Source organism: Aulonocara stuartgranti (genome assembly GCF_965226115.1).
Source record: "Aulonocara stuartgranti genome assembly, chromosome: 22".
NCBI classification, from domain to species: Eukaryota; Metazoa; Chordata; class Actinopteri; order Cichliformes; family Cichlidae; genus Aulonocara; species Aulonocara stuartgranti.
The window spans coordinates 24,347,945-24,370,919 of NC_138957.1; the positions used below are offsets into that span (position 1 = coordinate 24,347,945).

Here is a 22,975-nt window from a genome sequence, read left to right on the forward strand (position 1 = left end):
CAACACAGAGAGACTGAGGAGGAGCTTCTTCCCGCAGGCGATACGGTCTCTCAATCACACCACCACACAGTACTGACCCACACATACAGTTCTTACACACACACACACTGGACATTCTGGACATTGTTTTCACTTCATTACTTAAATCACGCTGCTGTTATTGTGTATATATTTATTTATATTTCTTCATACATTCTTATATAGTTCTATATTGTGTATTTGTTGTACAGTTATTTTATTTTCAACTTTAATTTATATATTTTATCTTATTCTCCCAGTTAAATTTACCCTTCATTCTAATTTGTGTTGTACAGTTATTTCATTTTTAACCTTAATTTATATTTTATTCCTTCCTAGTTAAATTTACCCTTTTTAATTTTTCATATTTATTTCCTATCTTATTCATAGCCTTTTCCTTTTTTGTTTTCTTTAGGTCACGAGCAGTTGTCCAAGCATTTCACTACATATCGTACTGTGTATGACTGTGTACGTGACAAATAAAATTTGAATTTGAATTTGAGTCCCGGACCCTGGTAAGAGTGGACTTAAGAGTGAGTGTTCTGGACTTTGAGTCAAGGGTTGTGGACCTGTTTCTGCTGTTGCTTCTGGCTTGGAATGAGGCTTGGAGCCTTCAGGACTTCCAGCTGGCTCAGAACCCAGACACCAAATTGTTGCTCTTCTGTGTAATCATTTGTCGCTGTAAATAAATGCACTGTACGGAGGATTCGAGAGTCTGCATTATGAGTCCTTCTGACCACTAACCGTGACAGGAGGAGGAGGGAACTTGGAGGCGTTCAGACGCCATGGAGGTAAATTTAAATTTACCCATATGAGGGATAATTTTTTGTCACGTAAGATGGGGTCCACTTCACCAAAGAGGCAAAAACATGAAGGAAAGAGAGAATGCAACCAGTATTTAGATAACACATTGTCTTCCTCCTCACTTCAAGCCTGATCTCTTCAATCGATGTCAGGACACTTAATACAAAAAAAACCTGGGCAGATTGCTCATTTATTCCCAATATTATCACAATTACTTATTGTCAGCGGACTGGACATGTGACCTCCTGTCTCTGGACAGCTGACAACAAACTGGCTAAACAGTAAAAACAGCTGGCTATATGCTAACATTATGCCAGCTAGTGTTAGGCTCCAGTGTCCTAACAATTACACTTTCCCTCTGATTAACAGTTTGATTAAATTCTCATATTGTATGAGAGTTTATTCACTAAGTGTCAAAGTCTACCTCAAAGAAAGTTTCACTTACACCGGCTAATAGCAGCTAACAGAGGCTAACAGCAGGCGTTACCAATAGAAAAGTTCAGGATATGCACAACAACTTCTTTCAGTATCGCTGTCGTTGGACAGAAGTGAGCTTCACAGACTCATTGACTTTGTATTGAACGCCTTTCACACAGTTTTACAGCCTCGGCGTGTACACCAGCTAAACAGCAGATTGAGAGCCTACACTTGAACTACAGAGGAATGATAGTCAGAGTTGTTTGTCCTATAGCGACCACCGTCGCTAGGAGGAGTGGTAAGAAAACAGGAATCAGTTGACTGTAATCTACTGACATCTAGTGGTGAGATTTTAAACACTGTGCCTTTAAAGATTGACAGCTTTGAAACAGACACTTTTACTGGAATTCCTGGCTGGAGATCTGGAGAGGTCGTTTGTAAAGAATTCCTCTTAATATTTCTACCGACAACGATTAGTGTCGATAAAGATATTATTATATTCCCTGTAAAGCACTTTGTAATAGATTCCTGTCTTAAAAAGTGCTATATAAATAGATTTTAGTGAGAAAGTGTTTGTCTTTAGTTGTGAACCGTGAATCTTCAATTTAAATATGTATATATTTTCCCTTGCGGTGTGATATAGTGCATGGCCTTTCGTCTAATGTCTGTGACTGAGCTATACTTGTCTGCGAGCCTATTTCCCCTGCCGCTGTCCTTCATAAATCCAATGAATTACCCAGTATCCCCCCTCTTTCCTCCATTAACCCTCCCCTACTGCCCACCTCCCTCTTCTCTCCCTCCTGAACGAGTGATCAATTAAGGCCCTGTCCAGCGCTCAGTGCACGTCAGCACTTTCTCTCCTCCTCTTATCCCCTCCCTGTCATTTTTTTCTTCTTTTCGGGTGTTGGGCCAGCCACCACCAACACGACAGGATAGGGAGCAGAAAAGACCAAAGGCAGTAGGAAAAACAAAAAGAGAGAATCTTTTATTTTCAGGATGAGAAATGCTCTGTACAGAGATGTGAGTGTTCAGGTGTCAGTATGTGCTCGAAGGAAAACATCCTTTCGTAAACCCTCTGGCAGGAAGTTTACCTTCTGCCTTGCTAGAGGACTTTGCTTTAAAGAGGAAGAGAGAGAAGACAAAAGATGAAGGCAAGTAGAGAGGAGTTATAAAGGACTTGTACAGCTGTCTCTACACTCTATCAGTTCACAGTGAGAAAATACATGTGCACAGACAGTGCTGGTCAGGAATGTAATGCAGTAAACATATTTTGTCCTAGAGGAGTAAAGTAGGAGATTTTTGTTTATTATCATCAAGTCCCATTAAAACTAAAACAAATCTGCTGAAATGACTGCCTGTGTGGTCAAAGCTTCCTTTTCCTTTGTGTCATAAAATTTTGAGGAACGCATTAATGAGCCACACTTCACACTGAGTGTCATGCTCCTCTGTTATGATGAACACGGGCTCTGTTGTATTTTATCAGGGTAAATCCCTCAGCCATTGTTCTGTTGCTGCAAGAACAGCAACAAATGTGCGTCTGACGGTGTAAAACGCTTGCTAGAAAGTGCACTGCTTAGCTGTTTTTTCAAATTAAAAGAAGAAAAATAGCATCAACCTTGGGATTTGTTGAAAAATACAGAGAAACTCTGCTTTTATCCTTCAGTGGGTTGTTTAGTATCTGAGGATATTCTCCCACACAGCAGTCAGGTAAACTGAATGAAAGTGATTTATGTCTCTGCTTACAGTTTAAAGGTATGGTCCAATAGTGAGCTTAGTGAGATCCAACACCTGCCACATAGTTGAAGAAAACACACGTTATCCACAGTTTAATGTTAAAACAGACCTCTGTGGGCTGTTTAAGGCTCCGTGTTTGGAAAGACACGGCATATTTTGTACTTCTGCACGCCGGCAAAGTGGATTTTAAAGCAAACACTGAATATGTGATTAAAGTGCAGTTTTAATTCAAGTGTTGCTTGAATTTACTGCTTAGTAATTACTGCCTTTTTCATCCGCACTCCCCCATTTCCAGAGGCTCAAAATTAATTGGACTTACTAACATATTATTAAATATATATGGACTTATTTTTAAGCACTTGTATGAAAGTTTTTTGTAGTCACTGCCTGAAGTCTAGAACCCATGGATATCACCAAATGCTGGGCTTCCTCTCTTGAAATGAGTCTCACTTTCTTCAGTTTTGTATTTAATAAGTGAAAAGCATGCTTTTTGGGGCTGAGATCAGGTCACTGACTTTTGCAGTTTGCCTTTGGCCATTTGCACTGTGAAGCGCTCGACTGAGTTTGGCAGAAAATGTGGTAGGCTTCAAATTATGAGCTGCTTTTCTCCTTCTTCCCATCATTCTGGTACAAATTCATCTTAGTTTCATCTGTTCAAAGATGTTTTTTTTCTCTAGGATGCTGCAGACTCACGTCCAGTCTAAAAATGGGGGAATACGTATAAAAGTGGTTGTCACATTGTAATTGTTTGATTTGAAATCCTCTGTAGTGGTGTATAGACGCAAAACTATAACAGTTGTGTCTCGACCATCAAATGATGGACTTTGCTGTATTTGCATTACATCCTAATAGACAACCACTCGTATTATCTCTTTCAAAAGCAACACACAGACTAGTTTGAACAATTTCCATTCATCCCTCCATCTTTTTTAACCACTTATCCAATTCTGATTTGTGTGGGAGTTTGAACATTTTTTAGTAGCTGTGCACTAGAATTGTACTCACATAGAAATTCACATTGAAATGCTCAGATAATAGCATCAGTGAAACACTGGGAGACTCTGAGCTGTTAAAGGTGGGCTCTATCCTAGCTGTTTCAATGACTCATCCTTCCCTTATAATCTTTGTGCTCAAAATCCCCGCATCATTAAACTCCCATTATTTCAGTATAGCTTACTCCATAGTGAGGATCAAATTGAGATTTCAGACACTTATAAATTCTCCTTTCCCATCTCCGCTGTCACTGACTAAATGTAGGGTCGCACGACTTTAGTATTTTTCACAATGTTACATTTCCATTCAGTTCTGGGACTTGTTAAGTGCACTCGTGTTGTGTTATATAACAACGAGGGAACACTTTTAGATACATCCTGTGCAAGTACAATGAAAGCACATTGGACCTTTTTTTTTTACAATTTCCTCCTCTTTTTACCGTAAATTGCTGAGAAACACTCAAAGTTAGGGAAGCGAGTCTAACTTTGTCGAGACCGGAGTGGAGAAGCTCCATTAATCCATAGATATTTGTAAACAGGACTAACTTTGCATTCTGCATACCTTCAAACTGTTTGCAGACACCCAAATATAAAGCATATATAAAAGGTAGATAAAGCTACAGAGTCTAAAAGGTGCAGCCAATACATAACTGTCTCAGACCAAAAATAGTCTATGGGGAAAACAAATATCCTACTCACTTTATCTTTGATTTCAATAAACACTCTTGATGAGTTTATGATTGTGATTGCTACTTTCAATTCTTGGATAATACGATGTTTATTTAGTAAAATATGATCTCCTCACTGTCCTTAAAGGTAGATAAAGCAGGGTGTGTGTGCATTAGGGCGTGCCTGTCCTGTGACTGACAAGTTGCTACCCTACGAGCATGCAGCATCCCTCAGTTTCTCAGTCACATCCTCCCTCCTCATCGTTTCCAGTTTTAAATCATCAAGATGGCAAACAGCCAGCATGCTCAGCTCAGGCTCTGGACTGGGATGGGGACTTTGCTAACCATCGCTGACATCACGATTACTACATTAATCTTTTATATGCGTTCTGCAGAGACAATTCATTTTTTGTTTGACTGGACTTGCACTGTATGGACAAAAGCACTGGCACACTGCCTCTACAAGAGCTGCTCGGCCATGGAAACCCATGCTATGAAGCTCCCAGCGAACAGATATTGTGCTGATATTAACGTCAGGGGAGGTTTATCTCTCTGCAGAGGATTGGCAACTTTTACGGACTATGCACCTCAGCGTTCAACAACACCGCTCTGTAACTTCATGTGTCAGAGTTGCTGTGTTTCCTTCCACTTCTACACTACAATAATACAAATTACTTCAGGAATGGCATCCGTATGGTGCCTCTGAGGGTTCACATGCACTCCAACTAAAATAAAAAAAACAACCCACCAGCAAATAGGAAAAAGCACACGAAACCCAACAGAAGTGTGATGGAACAGCTGCAGATGTGACAGAAACCAAAATATGCAAACTGTACTGAGACACGCTTAAAGGAAGCAGAGGCTTCATCTGTGCTGTGTGGCAGAAAAAGACAACTGCTAATGATATTATCATCATTAGCTGTCAGGATTAGCTGTTTTGGTTTTTTGTGAGCTTTTATTGCATTTTTTTTTCTATTTCCGTTGTGTATTGGTCGCCTTTGCAGCATTTTACTATTTGCTGTTGTTGTTGTTTTTAATTTGCCTTGCGGGACATCTGGCAAACGTGGAGCTACCCGCTGCAGCGACCCTGTAGTGACAGGGTAGCAGCTGAAAGCAGCAATGCTACAGCTGATCTTTAAATATCAATATAAGCTTCACAAACTGAATATGAGTACCACGCTGTAATTCACTCGCTCACCCATTCACAAATGTTTTTGAATGCAGACTGCATGGCTGAGTGCTTGCTGTTATACACCTGCAGCAATGGGACTAAAAGCATTTGGATTCAAAGATTAAGAGGTGTGCTCCATTACTTTTGTCCATATAAGTAGTCTGTGTGTTGGCATAAACCTTCAAAATGCCACTGCAGTGTATTTCATGGAAAATATGATCCTATTAAATTCTCTTATCTCATTTTAGATCACTGAGGTGACTCTAAACCTTTCAATAGATCGTACAGAAATTTGATGGGATGTTTTTTTGCTGTAATATATATTTTTTATTTAGAATGCCCTAGCCCTATTTTTCTGCCTCTCGTGCCCTTTTAAAACCCTGACCTCCCCTCTGAGTTATTAAACCTTTTAATACGAAATCCAATGAGTTTCGCTGGTCTATTACGAGCTGCCAGATCCACTTAGATGACTGCCTCGTAAGTTATTATCGGTTCAGGTCTCCGCTGTGGTGCAGCTACCGGCCACTGCATCACTGATGACCAGTTAATTCAGTTTCCCAGTCATGATTAGCGCCGCACACTGTGCACACTGCTGAGGAGCTTTGATCTCTGCTGATTGTTGCAGATTGGCAATCGTCTCAAAGAGATAAGGCCTCGCAAATTTAAAGTGGCTCGCGAGCAGTGGAGGGACTTCATCTTTTAAAAGCTTATTAGTCTTGAAGATTATCCGAGGTCTTTCAATTTGACGGTCATTAGATGGGTGCGATTGAATAATAGATGAGATCCTGTTCCTCTGTGCTTTCTTGCTCTTCAGTCCACTTTTGCGTATCCAGCAACAAGCCGCTTACTGCGCCTCACTGTGCCAGTGCCGTGGGAGAGGCAGTCTCGTTCCTTCACGACTGCTCTTTGTTGTCTGTCCTTGTAAAAGTCTCTGTCTCCTCTCCCCGCCCTCTCGTCCTCACATCACTCTAAATGATGCAGTATTTTCTGAACATGTGGGAGTCTGGGGCTGTCTTCTCTCTTCAAGAAAATAAAACAGTAAAATGTCTGCCTCATTTATCTATCTGCCTCTCTCTTCTCCACCCTTATTCTTTCAATCTCTCTCTCTTGCTCTAAGAGCTTTCTTACTCCAGGTTGGATTACACTGATAATCCTCCCTTTCTTTATCCATTTCTGGCTCAGCGCTCACCCTAATTTTGGAGGAAAGTCTTTGAATTAACCAGAAGAATCCATTTCACCTTTTCAAGAATCTGATAAAGCACCCTGCTTGCCGTAATCTCATTTTACCTTCACTCTCCATCCCCTTCTTCATCTGTTTTCTTCTTTTATTTCAGTTCCAAAACAGAATGTATTGCAAAGAAAACCTTTTTTTTTTGTTTCCGATTGCTTTGCAATCACAAATCATAGAGCCTACAGTCCACTGGAAATTGGGTTTCCTTGGATCGGGGCCCACTCATCTTTTATCCCATATTTAGTTTCTTTCATCCTTTCCTTCACGTTTCTCCTCCTCTTTTTTTTTTCTTTTTCTTTGTTTTCAGACAAAGTCTTTTGAAATAGCGTCCGCAAAGTTGGGAGCAGACATGAGGATTGAGATGGTGCATATGATGTTGAAAACACTAAATGCCACCAGACAGAGGCGGTCAATCACAGCGCCTGCAAATTTCCACTGCTCCGCCATGCTTTCGTTCTCATCTTGCTCCCGGAAGCGGTCCGCCATGTAACGCACCTCCTCCAGGATGGCCTGGAGCTGGGGGTCTCCCATCCCTACAGTGGAGCACCCTCCAAGACCTCCCGCCCCACCTCCAAAGCCCCCACCACTGGAGACAGTGCTGGGACATCCTACAGTTTCCACATTAGGGGTAGGCGGTGGAGGGGAGCTGCAAAATTGTGACGGCAGGTGTGGAGGTGGGCTTCCCGCCACTCGCAGAGGCCCAGCGGAGATGTTGTTTCTCTGGATGCTCTCCGGGAGCACCGAGGGGTCGTCCATGCTCTGAAAACCCATATATAGAAGATTCCCGTTGTTGTTAGCACTCGTCTGAGCCTGGAGGTGAGGGTGCCCTGCATGAAGCGGCCCTGTTTGGAGGGGAGCCAGGTTCTGTGGGTGCAGCGGGTGGAGGGAGTCCGGAGGGTTAGGGATGCTTCCGCTCTGTGACCCCGAGGAGCAGCGGCGCAGGTGGGGGGCGCAAGGTGGCCGCTCTGGGTCGTCACTCTCACCCGGGCGCTTCATCCGCAGGAACCACGCGACCCACTGCAGCAAAACGAGCCGCACCTAGTAAGAGAGAGAGAGAGAGGGACACTGAGATATGTAGAGATGAGAGCGGGGGACTCGAGGGAGCACAGAGCATAAAAGCACTCAAAGAAGTAAAAGAAAACATAAGAAAGCAGCCACAAAGCACTAAAAGCAGCTACACATCCTGACCTGCACCTAACGCCAGTTAAGCTGGGCTAATAGGCAGTTATTTGTCTCTTTCAAACTGCAGCTGCACTTGTAGAAGTATGAGATCCTCACCAGGGTCGCCTGAGGAAAAGATTTTTTTTTCTTTGACTGCATTCCCCACAGAGAGGAAACTTAGAAATAGGCATACATTCAAACTGTGGAAATATTGAGAGCAGTGCTCACATTACTGTTTTATGACTCTAACAAGTTTGCTGTAATGTTTCATTAAACAATGTTTAAATAGAGACCTTATTCAAATTGAAACCTTCGCTTCTGCTCTCCCAAAAAATACAAAAAAGACTCCAAGTCCCCTGAAAGTCATTCTGGCCCAGCAGAGTCCAGATGGGTGTCTGGCATCTAATGAGCAGCTAATGTCCAGATGACTGCTCAATTACACTCGACAGAGTATGTTTACCAGCCAGGTAACCGTCTCTGTTGCTGCTGCCGTTGACGTAGGTTTTTTTCAAGGGCTGTAATTATGAACTGCGCTGGTTCAATGCCCTCATCTGAACCACATCAATTAGCCTGTTAATTGGCCATTGGACTGTCTGAACGAGCCATTCATCAACAAAGCGTCCTTGAATTGTGTCGATACATCGAGCATCTGCGCCGTCATGCAGTAAAGCTGATGCACATGTATTGAAAACTGCAGGCCTGTCAGTTCGTCTCTGCAGTCCACACATAAATCACCGGATAAATACATCTCAAGATGTTGGTTAATATTACATTACATGACATTTATTTTCATTTCACACCTTCTTTCAACATTTTTCATGTTTTAAAAAATTCACGTTATGACAAAACCTTTGTTAAAACAAAGCTTGATGAATTTTTTATCATTAAAAAGGCGAGGAAAATAAAAAAAGAAGGAATGAGGCAAATCAAATCCTCCCACACATCCAGAGTGCTTTGAAATGCACTCCTGTTGAAGTCTGTGGTGAGGCATTTGATGAACACACTCAGGCAGACTGACACTGCTGGATGAGTCACAGCCGAGGAAGTCGGAGAATAAAAAGCGAAAGAAAACTGGCAGAGGAGCACAGGTATAGAGCTAACAAATGGATGACATGTTATTGAAAATGGCAGAGCAGAAGAATTATACTGAAGCTTGAACAGAGATTAACAAAAAGATTCATTTGAATATATCTGCGTGAATTAGAAAGACTCGTAAGTGATGATGTTTGTGGAGTTAGGCTCACCCATTTGGGCATTTTTCCTCCGGTCGGATCGTGATGATGATACTGCAGAACCACCACTGTGGCGATGACTGACATCCCAACGATGATCATTATACTGGCAAAGTACTGACCTGGGAGGAGTGGGAGAGAGTAAAATATTTCATTTTTAAGTCACACCGTAATTTCCTACTGCCTCACTGAGCTTCACAGTATCTGCTACAGCTTGTTATTTAGGAAACAGCCCAGCAATCGTTGTATAGAAGTAAAAGATCTACAAAATGATGGCTTAATGTCTGTTTTCAAGGACTCTAAGGTCAGCAAGATGAGGTATTTCACTGAAACACATTATGATGGGATTCTCAAGAAAAATGTGAATTTTTAAGGATGGTGTGTTCCTGTTTTTTTCAAGGTGGATGTCTTCATAACACAACTTCTGCCAAGTTTATACTCCTGGGGGAAAAATCATCAAACAGATTAAATCCACAGCAGATTCTCCTAATTAAAAAAACAAGCAGAAAGGAAAACACTAATGATTATGACTCTTTTTTTTCTTCTCTTACGCTTTTAATGACCAGGATTTGTGTCTTCAGGCAAAGATGGCCTTGCATCTGTGTCGGTTGCCGTCTAAGCTCGCTAAACATAATTTCCAGCAGCGTGCCCACAATCAATTTAGACTATTAAACTTTAAGGTGAGCAGGTGGCCACAGTAAATCCTGTGATTACAGTTTTTTGGGGGGGAGCATTGTGTAGATTTTCTGGTCTCCTGTAGTGCAGTACTGTGCAAAAGTCCCTCAATTTTCCATGTTTTGCAATGAAAATGGGAAATAGGTGCAAAAATTGATTAAAATGTGCAAAATGAAATCCATGGAAATAAAGTGTATAAGGCAATCTGTACAATTCAAACAGCTTGAAAGTCAGTGTTTGGTATGACCACCCTTATTCTTCTGTCTTAGGGAAGCTTTCTTGTTGTGTCTTTAAGTGTGTCTTCATGAATAGTTCTCCGGGCTTCTTGAAGGACATTCAAAACTCCTCTTTGGATGTTGGCTGCCTTTTGTTCTGTTCTCTGTCAAGATGATCCCACACTGCTTCAGTAATGTTGAGGTCCGGGCTCTGGGTAGGTCAGTCCATGACTGATGGTGCTGCATTGTGAGTTTTTCTATCCAGGTGTGGTTTTACTGCTTAGTGTGTTTAGGATCATTGTCATGCTGAAAGATGAAGCTGTCGTCAATCAGACACTTTCAAGATGGTATTGCATTATGGATCAAAACCTGACTGCACTTTTTGTGTATTCAGAATTTCATCAATTTTGACAAGATCACTGTTACCACTGATTTTCACTGCAGTTCCCTGTTTCCCTTCCCTAAGAATGGCTTTTTTGACAGCCACTCTTCCACTCAGACTATTTCTGATGAGGGTCCAGTGAACAGTAGATGGATCAACTGAAGGGTCAGACACATTTCTCAGGTCCTCTATCAGGTCTTTGCTGCATTTTTTCCCATTTCTTAAGAACAGGACTTTCGGATACTGTTCATCAGCTGTAGATACTTTTTTTAGGTCACTTCTTTTTTCCTCCACTTGTCAAGTTTCCTTAAATGTTTTAGAACACACTGCACATCATCCAGAGAAATGCCAAGTTTTCAGCTAACAGCTCACTGAATATGACTTTGTGCAAAAATACTGTTTTATGTCTGCCAAACTGTGGAACAATGTATATGTTTTTGCAACAGGCTGCTAATAAATTTAAAATGAAGTTTTCTGTCATGTATAAGAATAACACTGGTTTGTGTCTGGAGTTAGGAGCCTGTTACATGCTTGAATGAGCCATGGGTTACTGTTAAATGGCTTAAAAAACACAAAAAAGTCCCATTCCACTGAAAGTGGTTAAGTGAGAACTACTGTCTCTGGTAGCTTTTCATGTAGTTTCAGGGTTCTCAGATTATCAGAACAGCAGCTGATGGGAACATTTTGTGCAGCCTGCAATTGGGTAATGTTCCTTTCATCCATTCATAGTTCATGTTATACTCTTGCACTGCAGAAAGACCGTAGCAGTAGACAACATACTTCCTCCGTTTTAGCCTTGAAGGCAAAGTATAAAAGGCAGCATCACTCAGCTAATGAATTTAAAAAAACCTGTAAACCCGAAAGCATTATCAGCATATAAAAACACCATCTGAATGGTCACAGGGACACTTGTGTATCCCCTCTAAATTGACACTTGGTCATTGAAACCTTGGGAAAGTCTACAGTTAGGTCCATTATTTGTTGGACACAGTATTTGTAATTTCAACAGTTTTTTAAAAAGAAGGAATGCACTGGCCAACACCAAAATGTCTAACAGACCACAGAAGACAAGTTCACAACATCTAACAGTCACCAAGGCTCTTAGAGATGCTGATCTACAATCAGCAGAGCCTTCAAGATGAACTTGTCCTAAAAGATGGGAAGAGAAAAGTAAGAAGGACAGATGCAGCTCATCAATCCAAATTTACCACATCATCTGTGAAACAAGGTAGAGGCAATCTTGTGGCATGAGCATGTATGGCTGCCAACTGAACTGGACTACTAGTGCTTATTGATGATGTGACTCCTGATAGAAGCAGCAGGATGAATTGTGAAGTGCACAGGGCTGTACTCCCTGCTCAGAGTCTAAAGTGGACTGCACAGTGCAAATGGATAATGACTCAAACCAAACTACTAAAGCAACCCAAGAGTTTCTCAAGGAGAAGAAATGGGATTTTCTTCAAATGGTTGGTCACTGATGTCAACCCAAGACAGCATGTTTAGGCCTGCAACTGAAGGTGGCTGCACTAAACGCCCAGCAGAGCATCTCAAGGGAGGAATCACAACATCTGGTGATGTTCACGGGTTCTAGAGTTGAGCCTTGGATTTCACTCCAACAGTCCTGATATTTAAAACTATATTAGTCTGTACGATTCCTCCTGAGCCTCTGAAAATGGGGAATTGTGTACAAAAGTCACCGTAGTTCCTAAACAGTTCATTTAAATTTGTTGTAAAACCCCAGAATCAAAGCCTCGAATTAAAGCCTGCACTTCAATCACATCTTAATTGTTTGGTTTAAAATCCACCGAGGTGACACACAGAGGCGAAACTACAAAAAAAATGTGTCTTTTCCCAACGAATTATCAGCCTAACTGTTTAATCAACATGTTCAGCATCCACAGGCTAACTATCAATTATAACAAACAAAAAACAAGCACAAAGTATCGATCGCGCCCATCAGATAGAAACTGCATGCAGTATTTCCAGTGAGTCAGACAGCCTGATTTAATGCTGTGTGTTGCGATGGCAGCAGATTCTTTTTCCTATGAATATATCCATCTTTCACATACCTATGAGAGGGACGGAGTCAGATGTGGCTGGCATGATCTCTGCGACCAGCAGCATGAAAACAGTGAGAGACAGGAGGATGGTGATACCTGCAGATAGAAAGAGAAATAATACATTTTGTTAGGCCATCGATCCAGTGGTTTGGGCTCCTCCCCTCAGTCGCTCTGTCTACTTCTGAGAAACTGCATTAGTCTGTTTGGTATTTTGATAAATAGTTACACTCAGGAGGAGATCGGGTTCGATTTATGTAAATGACTGGCTAACGCTCGTACAGTGAATCACTTTTTTGGCATTGTGCATCTCTAAAGCAAAAAAAAAAGCACTTCCGCATACACAGCACATAACCCTTTTTAAAGGTGTTCAAACACCACCGGTGTGCACGCGAACACACTCCTCACACCCTCCCGCAATTCCATCTTCATTTATCCACCGCCACGCAATCTGTCTCACTTCTCCAGCAGACGGAATTTAGGGAGTGCTTTGCTGGCATAACTGTCCCCATTCAGAGGCATTCAATTAAACTCCCAGGCCGAGAGATAAAATATGAATGCTCTTTAAGGATATTAGGTGAATTAAAAATGCGTCTTTTATGTCGCTTTTTCTCTTCACATATGACATTTATTCTTTTTAAAAGCATGCTCCTCTAACCCTAACGGCTCGGCCGCTCGGTGCACGCGTCTCCTCCATCAACTGAAGTGACAGAGTATTTTTCTGGAAGCCAGTGTGTAAGCTCTCCCCCCAATCAATTCACTAGCTTTAATTACATCAATAGGTTAATCGTCCGTGTGTGTAAGGCTTGGCATCCCCCCCACCTCCTTCTTTTATGGAGAAATGCTGCGTAATGCATCCTGCATCGGGGGTGAGGTTAGGCTTTGACAATGCTGTTGCCTCCCAAGCAGACATGAGTCAAAGAGCATTTAGATTTATCCAGTTACCAAGGTGAACTTAATGCAATATCAAGCTGCAATCTTCTATTTTCTTAAACAATTAGTCAAATAAATGGTGGAAAAAATAATGCAAAATTTCACAAAATTCAAAAGTGACACAAAAAAATCTTGAACCAATTAAATTAGATTAAAAAAATGTAAAGCTGAGACTTTTTCTCTATTTTTACTTTATAAAACTTAATCGGTTTCCCAAACATAGTCATAATTTTTCAACCACTTCCCTCTTCCATTAGTTGCCTAACAGCTTTACCTCTATAAATGTCAGATAACGTGAAATCTGGACTATTTAATGTCCTGAGGAGATGAACATTAGTCATCTCTAAACAGGTTGAAGCAGATATTAAAACATATTTGCAGCTGCTGCTTGATCCCGGCAATGCTCTCTCTCTCTCTCTTCCAGCCCATTATTGTGCGATTTGGATGTCTCTCCCCTTCTCCTCCTCATCAGTCGTCCCTCTCTCTTTTGTGCTGTCCTCTCTGATCCTTTTCGAATTCTTCTCCTGTCGGTGTTATCTTTTTGCTTCCCTCCCACACCCATCGGTCTGTGTTCCTCCTCCTCGCATTTCTCATCTTTCTATTTTATCCTGCAATCCCTCTCCTCTCTCAGCTCCCCACCCCTCTCCCTTTGTCTGTTTCATGCCTCCCCGTAGTCTCCAGTGCCACTCCTTCGATTCTTTTTTTTTTTCTTGAATTTATTCCGGGATGGCTTGCTTGTTGTGAGCTCAGTTTTTGGCAGCCTATAAACTACTTCACTCAAACCCGGGAGCAAGTTGGAGATTTTTGCATATTTGACACGTTCTTTTTACAAAATATATACATTCGTTTCAAAAAGCCCGAACACTGTGTAAAACCTGCAAGTCGTTTCAATCATATAAGGGACATTTGGAAGTCTTACTGCATTTACAGCAACATGCTTGGAGAAAGTTGAAAGCAGAGCAATTAAAAACTACAAAAAGTCATGGCCACACGTGCTGCTTTTGGGGCGCCATCTTTTTCATAGAAGACACCTCGCTTCTTCCATGTATTACAGCAGCTTGGCTGTGTAGTGAGTTTATGTGCCTGAAGTTTCTATTTTCCTTCAGGTTTACTCTTTACACTGTGTGCATCTTGCACTTGAAGCTTTCATTGTTTGCATTCATGATTACCTGCTTTACAGTTCCCTGGTATTTTACCGGTGTCCCTTTGTTTCTTGGCTACACGCAGATTAGTGACTAGAGGCAAGAAACTGCAAAAATTACAAAGTATGTTTTAACTCAAATGAGCTTGCATTGATTCTCAGACTGGTTTACCCTAAATGTGTGTGTGTGTGTGTGTGTGGGGGGGGGATTCATGTTTCTGTGAAGTCTTTTAAAACATGTTTTTGATCCACTCACCCAATGAGATCTTCTCCCCGGAGTCAGCAGGCAGCACAAAAATGAGCAACGTCATAGAAGAGAGCAGCACACATGGGATGAGAAGGTTCAAGGCGTAGTAAAGCGTTCGCCGCCTTATTGTAATAACAAATGTCACATCCGTGTAGGGCTCCTTACAGCAGTCATAGAAGACCTCATTCCGCTTTCCAGGAACTCCTGGAAGTAGGTGAGAAACTGGTTTGGTTGCTCATGCCTGAATAAAAGTGAATGCAATGCAAACTTTTTTCCCTACTCACCTATTAGGTCCCATTCTCCGTTGGGCATGTAGCCGGAGATGTCAGCGTCGACCATCTGGAGGTCCAGCAGCCAGCCGTCGTACGTCCAAGAGCCAAATTTCAGCTCACATTTCTGAATGTCAAAAGGAAACCAGCGAACATCCACATTGCATGTGCTCATAAAGATTCCTGAGAAAAGGACAAAAGCACAGGGGCTCCTCAATCAATTGACTAAATGACAATAATGAACCGCCGCTTCCTGAGGAGAGGTGACAAGGGAAAGATGTACAGCCGGACCATTTGTTTAGTGCAGGGAGTCTGTCCAGAATATCAAGTTCCTTGTTAGAGAAATCATTCATTCACTTCAAGACCTCTTTTTTTTAAACTTTCTACAACTGTGTGAAAAATGTTACATCACAACCAAAAGTGCACACTGCAACAGCATTTTTATGAACACCCTGCAGGTCTACAGAGAGTTTTTAAATTTCGTTTGGAGGCTGAGGAAGTGAAAGCAAGGACTAGATTAGAAACGAGCTCCCGTCAAAGAGATGGCTATAAAAACAAAACTTGGCAGCTATATATATTGTCACTCACAGGTTTCAGATATTTTCTGCTGTGAACAAATGCTGCTTCTGCTCTCTGCCTGCACACACACACACAGCTGTTAGCTAAGCCTCAGCTAGAGAAGAAAACATCAACGATGACACTGAAAAATGAGATTGTGCACAGTGCCATAATCAGATTCCCACTTCTATTATGCAGAAATAATAAATGCAACCGCTCCCATATGCACGGCATAAGTGACCAAGAAATCATAAAGACACACTTCCACCCTCAAACGAAAAATTGCAATGATCCTCGCTGTGGTCGCTGGTGAGCTGCAGCTCTTAAAGTAATTACTGAAATAAAACGGTCTCTCACACACACAAGTGCAGAGAACCAAAATGCCAGTGAAGCCTTGCAGCTCTCAAAGACGTTCATTATGAGCCTGCCCACATGCAAATCAGCCTGTGGAGGTAAATGACAACAGGGAAAGGGGGCTAACAGGTGGAAGGTATAGATTTTCTCTCTCCCTGCACTTCTTACTCACTAAAATCCAGCTCCTAACCTCAGGTTCCAACCTTTGCTTCATGAGTGTGTCTTTATAATTACTCCCGTTATGAGCTCCTAAGGCCCTAAAATCTAAACGTACACCAATTAAGTTAAAGCAGATCCACCTCTCTGTGCTTCAAATCCATGCATATTTGCAGCCTGCCTCTCGAATATATCCGGTAACCTTGAAACAACACCTTCAAACAAGGCGCCAGAATCTTCTCTGCAGCTTGGAACAATCTGTCTCGCAGCGCGTACGGCTCCCAAAATAAAACTCCATCATTCTGAGCATTTCAAGGCCTAGAGACAAGATTACCTTGTTATAAATGTCATCCGGTCCAGATATGAGCTAAAGCCTGTTACACGACGTTTCCTGTTAGGCCATTAACACAACACAGCACCTTTACCTCTGCAGCAAGAGGAGTTATTCAGACGGCACGCAGCAGACATCTGGGATCCTCCACATCTGAATTATTTACTGTGTGTCAAGCTCCCCGCTCCATGCCTGACACCCACAAACTTGTTGCCTCTTATTTACTGACAATAACCAGCTGAACAACAGGAATTGTAGCCAGGCATGTGTCAGGGAGCTGATTTGTTTCTCATTCTTTTGCTTTTTCTTACTTTTTCTCATTTACTAATAAAATACACACATCAAACCACTCCTTCTCATATTTTTCAAAATCGTATCTTTGTATTCTCCCACTAATTGACTCCAGACAAAGAATTAAGCAGCTGTATTTACATTCAGCAGCAGCTCATGGGATGGCTTTTGGGGCTTGCAGTCTTCGACTTTTTATTCAAAAAGTCTTTTCAGGCCCTCCCAGTCGCTCTCTCCTCACCCCAAGAGATGGGATTCAGTCTCAGGCTTTGATAATCTGGTGTATAACGAAAAGACTGAGAAACTGCAAGCAAAGGCCTGTGGAAACACGAGAGGGGAGTCTATACTTTTGTGGGCTTGCATTTGGGTTAAGGCAGGAAGCAGAGGAAGTGAGCGTCTCCTATTTATAGGTGTTACTCACAGAGCTGGGAATCCGTAACCAGTGACTAACTAGGGATGCTGTTTTACAGTGATAAAATATTAATGTCAAGTGTACAAACAGTAGGGAGACATGACTCGATTGTAGAATGAGACGCTGCCGTTGCACCTCGGGGAAATGTGGAGGGGATAAGGAGGGAGATGAGCGACGGGGAGAGCAGGAACGATGATTAAAATCTAAGAAATATGCGGAAAGCCTCACCTGGGGGAAGATACTTGGCAAAGCCGCTGGAGTTTACCAGAACATTGGTCTTAAAGGTGGAGTCAAAGTCATCATCTGCACTGAGGAAGGACAGAGGAAGAAGTGACACGACTTGTTGACGTGTGCGCGTACGAGGCGAGCGTTTAGGGGTTTATGCAGGGTTTACCTGTTGTAGAGGAGGATGTCTGGGGTCCAAATTTGATCTGTGGTAAAGCGAAGATTTTTCACTCCAGGATGTTCGCTCTGGTTCCACTGGAGATAGTGGTCGTACCAAGTCTTCAACACACAAACACAGACATGCTGTCTGAGCCAACAACCTGCAGGCAAATTATTGCACACTAATATTGCACACAAATTGCCAAAAGTATTCGCTCATCTGCCTTTACGCACACGTGTATTTGAGTAACATCCAAATCTTAATCCATAGGGTTTAATATGATGTCAGCTTCAACTTTTCAGGAAAGGCTGTCGACAAGATTTAGGAGTGTGTTCGTGGGAATTCTTGACCATTCTTCCGGAAATGCATTTGTGATTCATCTCAAAGGTGTTCTGTCAGGTTGAGGTCAGGACTCTGTGCAGTCCAGTCAAGTTCTTCCACACCACACTATCCATGTCTTCATGGAGTTTGCTTTGTGCACTGGTGCGCAGTGCTTTTGGAACAGGAAGCGGCTATTCCCAAACCCATTCCCTGAAGCTCTATGCACTGGTCTTGAGCTAATCTGAAGGCCACATGAAGTTCGGAGGTTTGTAGTGATTCACTTTTTGTAGAAGTACATTTTATACACCTCTGGCTGTGGAAGTGATTGGAACACCTGAATTCAGTGATTTGGATGGGTGACCAATACTTTTGGCAACATGGTGTATTTCCAAAGCCCTCTACTGTTCATCAAAATAAAACAGAAGATAAAAGGATGCCACTCTTCCATCTACTGTGTTATTCTGATAACAGTGCGCAGTTTCTTTTTAATTTCCTGCCGTTGAAATCGAAGGTGCTTGGAAAGAAGCCCGACTGGACCTTTTTAAGTTTCTTGAAGACGTTTCTCATCCAAGATGCTTCTTCAGTTCTAAGACTGTCTTCAAGAAACTTAAAGAAGTCTAGTCGCTTTCCAAGCTCCTTGGATTGTCATGACCTGGATGACTGAGAACCAGCACAGATATTCCTGCTTTTGTCTTTTTGCCCATCCTCATTAAATTCACTTGTGTTCAATCCTTTTTGCATTATAGTCTTCCCTCTCTCCGTTTTTGCTCATCTTATGTCTCTCTATGTTCATCAAGCCTGTGTCTACATTTAGGTCCTGCATGCTGAAGTGATTACAATGATATATGGACTTCAGGGTGACCTTAATTTGCATGTTAAAGACTGAGAAAACTAGTTTTTGCCGCTGGAATACAATTTAAAAAAATGATCACCCCAAAACATTCAGAGTCTCTCAGGGGTCCTTACCATCTGCAGCCACATATTAGAGGTTAACACCTGGTTCTTCTCATCCTGCAAAACATTTACACCACTTAAATCATCATTCGCCATATAAACCACAAGGCAAGAGGTGTGAGCACTGCTCTTGATCCATAAATCCACAAACAAATATCAAATATTTGAAAAAAAAAATCTGGTGCATTATTAATACCACAGTTTCAGGCATAAACAAACTACATGCTCAATGCTTGGGGTTTTTTTTTTTCCAGTCTAATTTCCATTTTAATTGCAAACAAGAAAATGCTCAGTGTTCTCCATGAAAAACTAAATCTTAATCCAAGGATCTGAATTCGTCCTTTTTAAAATGTTTTGTCTGATGTCAGAAATCAACAGCCCCCAAATGAGTCGGAGATGCCTACCACATCCATGATCTGTATCAAACTGAGGCTGAAGGAGACGTTGAGAGGTAGGGAGTCGTTGGCCACTGGTCGCTCCATGTGGTTGTAGTCCTTCAGGAGGTTTTTCAGCAGAGTCCTCTGATGAGGGCCCTGCAATGATACTGAAAGGCAGAAGAAAGGGCTCATGTTTGAATCTGATATAATGCTCATGTGTGGAAGCAAGCGAGATTTGATGATTCTAATGTCTCTATGTTCACTTTTAGTGGGTCCAGATTATAAAGTGTGTTTCTAAAATTCTAGGAAAAACTCCATTAAAAAGCACACTGGGGAAACAAATGTCAAAAAATAAAAAAAACAGGCTGCTGATCAAATGAGAAGATTTAACCTTGAGGATTTCAGCCTCCTTATCTATAAATACATCTGGAAGAACATGACTGAAATGAAAAGAAGACAGGAGGAAATGCATGAGGAGAAGCAGGTTTAATGATGAAATTAGCAGAAATAGATCTGATCACTTATCTGGGCTTTAAATGTAACACTGAGGAAGGGTCCAGCTCCTCAGTCAGAATAAAATATTTCAAATTAATGCTGAAAACGCGGAAGAAAAATCAGCAAAGAGAAGAAAGCTTCAGAGCAAGCGTGGAGAACATTAAGTAAACAGGAACTAATTAGAAATGTAGGAAAACCTTATCAGGGCATAACTGGCACTAATTAATGTGTAATTAAGTTTGTTTGAGAAGCTCAGAGGTAATGCACATTAAAATGTTGAATTAAGATGTTGATTGGCATAGAAGAAGTGAGAAAATATCACCCTGACCACAAATGTGCCGTTTATTTGTGTGCATGTAGCTGTTTGTTTGTTTCCTCTCAGTATACCCATCATAACACACCCAAGGTTTAGCCAAGAACTTTAATTTACTGTTTATACCACGCTTACATCAATCCATTTGCTTGGCTGTTTATTCAACTAAGAGCCCTCCCTTAGTTGCTGCTCAGTCTTAGGGTCAACAGAGACAGCAAAACCCTCTCACGTCCACATTTGCAGATAATTAACCTAACAAGCATGTTTGAAGCCCACGCTGGCACAGGAAGAACATGCAAACTCTACCAAGTAGATTTGAACCAGGCTTCTAGCTGTGAGGTGACAGTGAAATATACATACAGGAAATAATTATTACATTTTTATCAAAAGTGTCAGATTTTCAGTGTGGGAATTTCTTTTTTAAACTACAGCTCTGAAACCCGTAGATGAAATGTTAAAGCTAAAAAGAGAAATGTGTACACTCGACTTTATTGGGTACAGCTGTTAAAGCAAATCAGCCAATCGCTGGCAGAATGGATAAGCATTGTGATTTAGGTGTCTGAGTCTGAGTATCGGAGGAGCTGCTGATCTGCTGGAATTTACCCCACACGACCATCTCTAGAGGTTACAGAGACTGGTCCGAAAAAGAGAAAATATCCAGTGAGCAGCAGTTCCCCGGATCATGTTGATGTCAGAGAGGGCTTCAAGCTGATAGGAAGACAACAGTAACTCAATACAACCAAACACTACAGCATATATACACAGACAACATGCTGGACCTGGAAAGCGATGGGCCATTCACCACATCTCAGTCCAACAGAGCATCTTTGGGATGTGGTGGAATGAGAGATTCACATCATACACGTGAAGCCGACAAATCTGCAGCATCAGTGGGATGCTATCATGTCAATATGATCAAAATACTAAAAGCATGAAAAGATTTGAGAACCTGCAGAAAAATATGTGGAAGATTTGGATCTTGCAGAAAGTCTGTGCACTTCATACTGATAAAGTTTTATATTTCCGAGGTAAATTGGTAAATTTATTTGCCGGGATGCGGTATGCTGTGCGTGAAATGGAAGGAACTGTTTGTTTAGTGAAAATGTCACTCGGTGTGCTGATACCCAAATAAACTGCTGCGAAAAGCAGATGCAGCCTGTACTCTGAGCAGTATGAAGGAATTCTTTTTTATATATTACACTCTTATATAAGTTCGCTGCTGGGAATATGACAGGATTAAACCCTAGAGGTGCAGAGTACAAATTTGCATGCACTTGTGGTGGCGTTTCCTTTCAAAGCTTGCCAAGTAATGAAAATTCCCTGAATGTTTTTTTCTTTAAAAATCTGCGTGCCCAAATACTGTCAGAAACTTTCGCTTCCTCTGTCTTCTTGTCGTTCATGTTTCCCAGCTTTTAGTCTTTGAAACCAAACAAACTGAACACTCTTTCACTGCTGGTACTTCTCCCTGTTGGTAAAGTTTGCCTGCTCTCCTCTCAGGTCTCTCAATCAATTGTCAGCATTTATGTTCAGCTTTTACTTGTGCTGCTCGGAGCGCCGTCGGCTCGGCTGCAGCAACATGTCCACAACACGGAGAGGCAAGATGGAGATGGAAGAGCCAATCTATACGTCAATTCATTTGATCTCTGACAGGTTTTCCATGTGAGAGCCCCTCGTGTGCACACAGATTTGTGCAGAAAGAGCCAAGGCAAAAACTGCTTCCATTTTTCTATCTGACATCTGACTCGCTGTGCTGACTAGATGTCAATCTGCCCATTACAACATCTCACGCAGAGGCATCCAACCCCGTCTCTCAGCTAAACTAACATCCAGAAAATATGAGCACAGTTAAGACGTAAACAAACAAAGCAAACAGGTGAGCAAGAGTCTCACTTTTCTTCTCCCGGAGTCTCTTTCCTACTTCCTGCTATTCTTATTCCACTGCATACTTTGTAAATCAAGCATCAGCAACGTGGACCCCAGCGCCCGAATTCCTCTAAAATGCTGCTGCAATCCGATTCCCTGAAAACAGAGTGAAAGACAGACAGAGAGAGACATGAAGGCAGGCTCACCGTGGATCAAAGCAGAGAATCCAGAGAGGAGCAGAGCCACTGAGTGCCACATCCTGGTGGTGTGGAAGGGGTAAAAGAGAGGAGGCAGAAGAAGAGAAGCTTCAGATGTTGGAAAAAAGAGGAGGAGGAGGGAAAGGGAAAGGGGGGGATACAGAGAGGAAGGGAGGAAAGGAGCAGAGACTCAGGAAGCTGCTGGAAATCCTCCGGTCTGCATCCAGTCAGCATCAGAGGGAAGAAGTGCAAGCGTGTGCTGGAAGAAGGGGAGTCGAGAGAGGGCGAGTAAAAGGAGGAGGAGGAGATGCTGGTTGTGCTCTAGCTCCTCTCGCTCCTCTCTCTCTCTCTCTGTCTCTCTGGGAGGTGGGACTAAAATGGAGAGAAGAAGAGAGAAAATGTCAGTGATGGGGTGAAAGGTTTGACGATAAAACAGTGAAGTGTGGGGACGGATTGGAGGAAGGAGAGAGTTTAATTGCCCTATCACTGTGGGCTGACCTTTTTAAAGACAATAGAAACTGATGAGGCACACGATTTTAAGTGCTCTTAACACTAACGGAGAAGGAGTTTAAGTGTGGAAAAAGGGGCTGATCGATGCAGCAGGGTGAAAAATGTTTGACATAG

At 42.0% G+C, this 22,975-nt stretch overlaps 1 protein-coding gene across 2 annotated transcripts; it reads right to left on the reverse strand.

The window, feature by feature from the left end:
• Positions 1–2,198: 2,198 nt before the first annotated feature.
• On the reverse strand, positions 2,199–22,629 carry chrna11 (cholinergic receptor, nicotinic, alpha 11). Of its 2 annotated transcripts, none has more exons than XM_082520980.1 (10): positions 22,361–22,629; positions 19,511–19,650; positions 19,119–19,163; positions 17,841–17,950; positions 17,675–17,754; positions 15,363–15,530; positions 15,088–15,282; positions 12,770–12,856; positions 9,441–9,550; positions 2,199–8,073 (listed from the first exon to the last, which is right to left on the reverse strand). In XM_082520980.1, exons 1-10 carry the CDS (start codon positions 22,410–22,412, stop codon positions 7,339–7,341), a joined length of 1,722 nt encoding a protein of 573 aa, XP_082377106.1. In that variant the 5' UTR covers positions 22,413–22,629; the 3' UTR covers positions 2,199–7,338. The 2 variants fall into 2 exon arrangements, with proteins under 2 accessions (XP_082377106.1, XP_082377107.1); XM_082520981.1 differs by lacking the exon at positions 22,361–22,629 and adding an exon at positions 22,182–22,224.
• Positions 22,630–22,975: the final 346 nt, after the last annotated feature.

Bases quoted from the DNA above. Each gene is read 5' to 3' on its own strand.
- chrna11 (XM_082520980.1), bottom strand. From the start codon at position 22,412: ATGTGGCACTCAGTGGCTCTGCTCCTCTCTGGATTCTCTGCTTTGATC. The intron at 19,651-22,360 runs GTGAGCCTGCCT...TCTGCCTTTCAG, and splicing joins ATTCTCTGCTTTGATCCACG to TATCATTGCAGGGCCCTCAT. The intron at 9,551-12,769 runs GTATGTGAAAGA...CACTCCTCCCAG, and splicing joins TGACTCCGTCCCTCTCATAG to GTCAGTACTTTGCCAGTATA.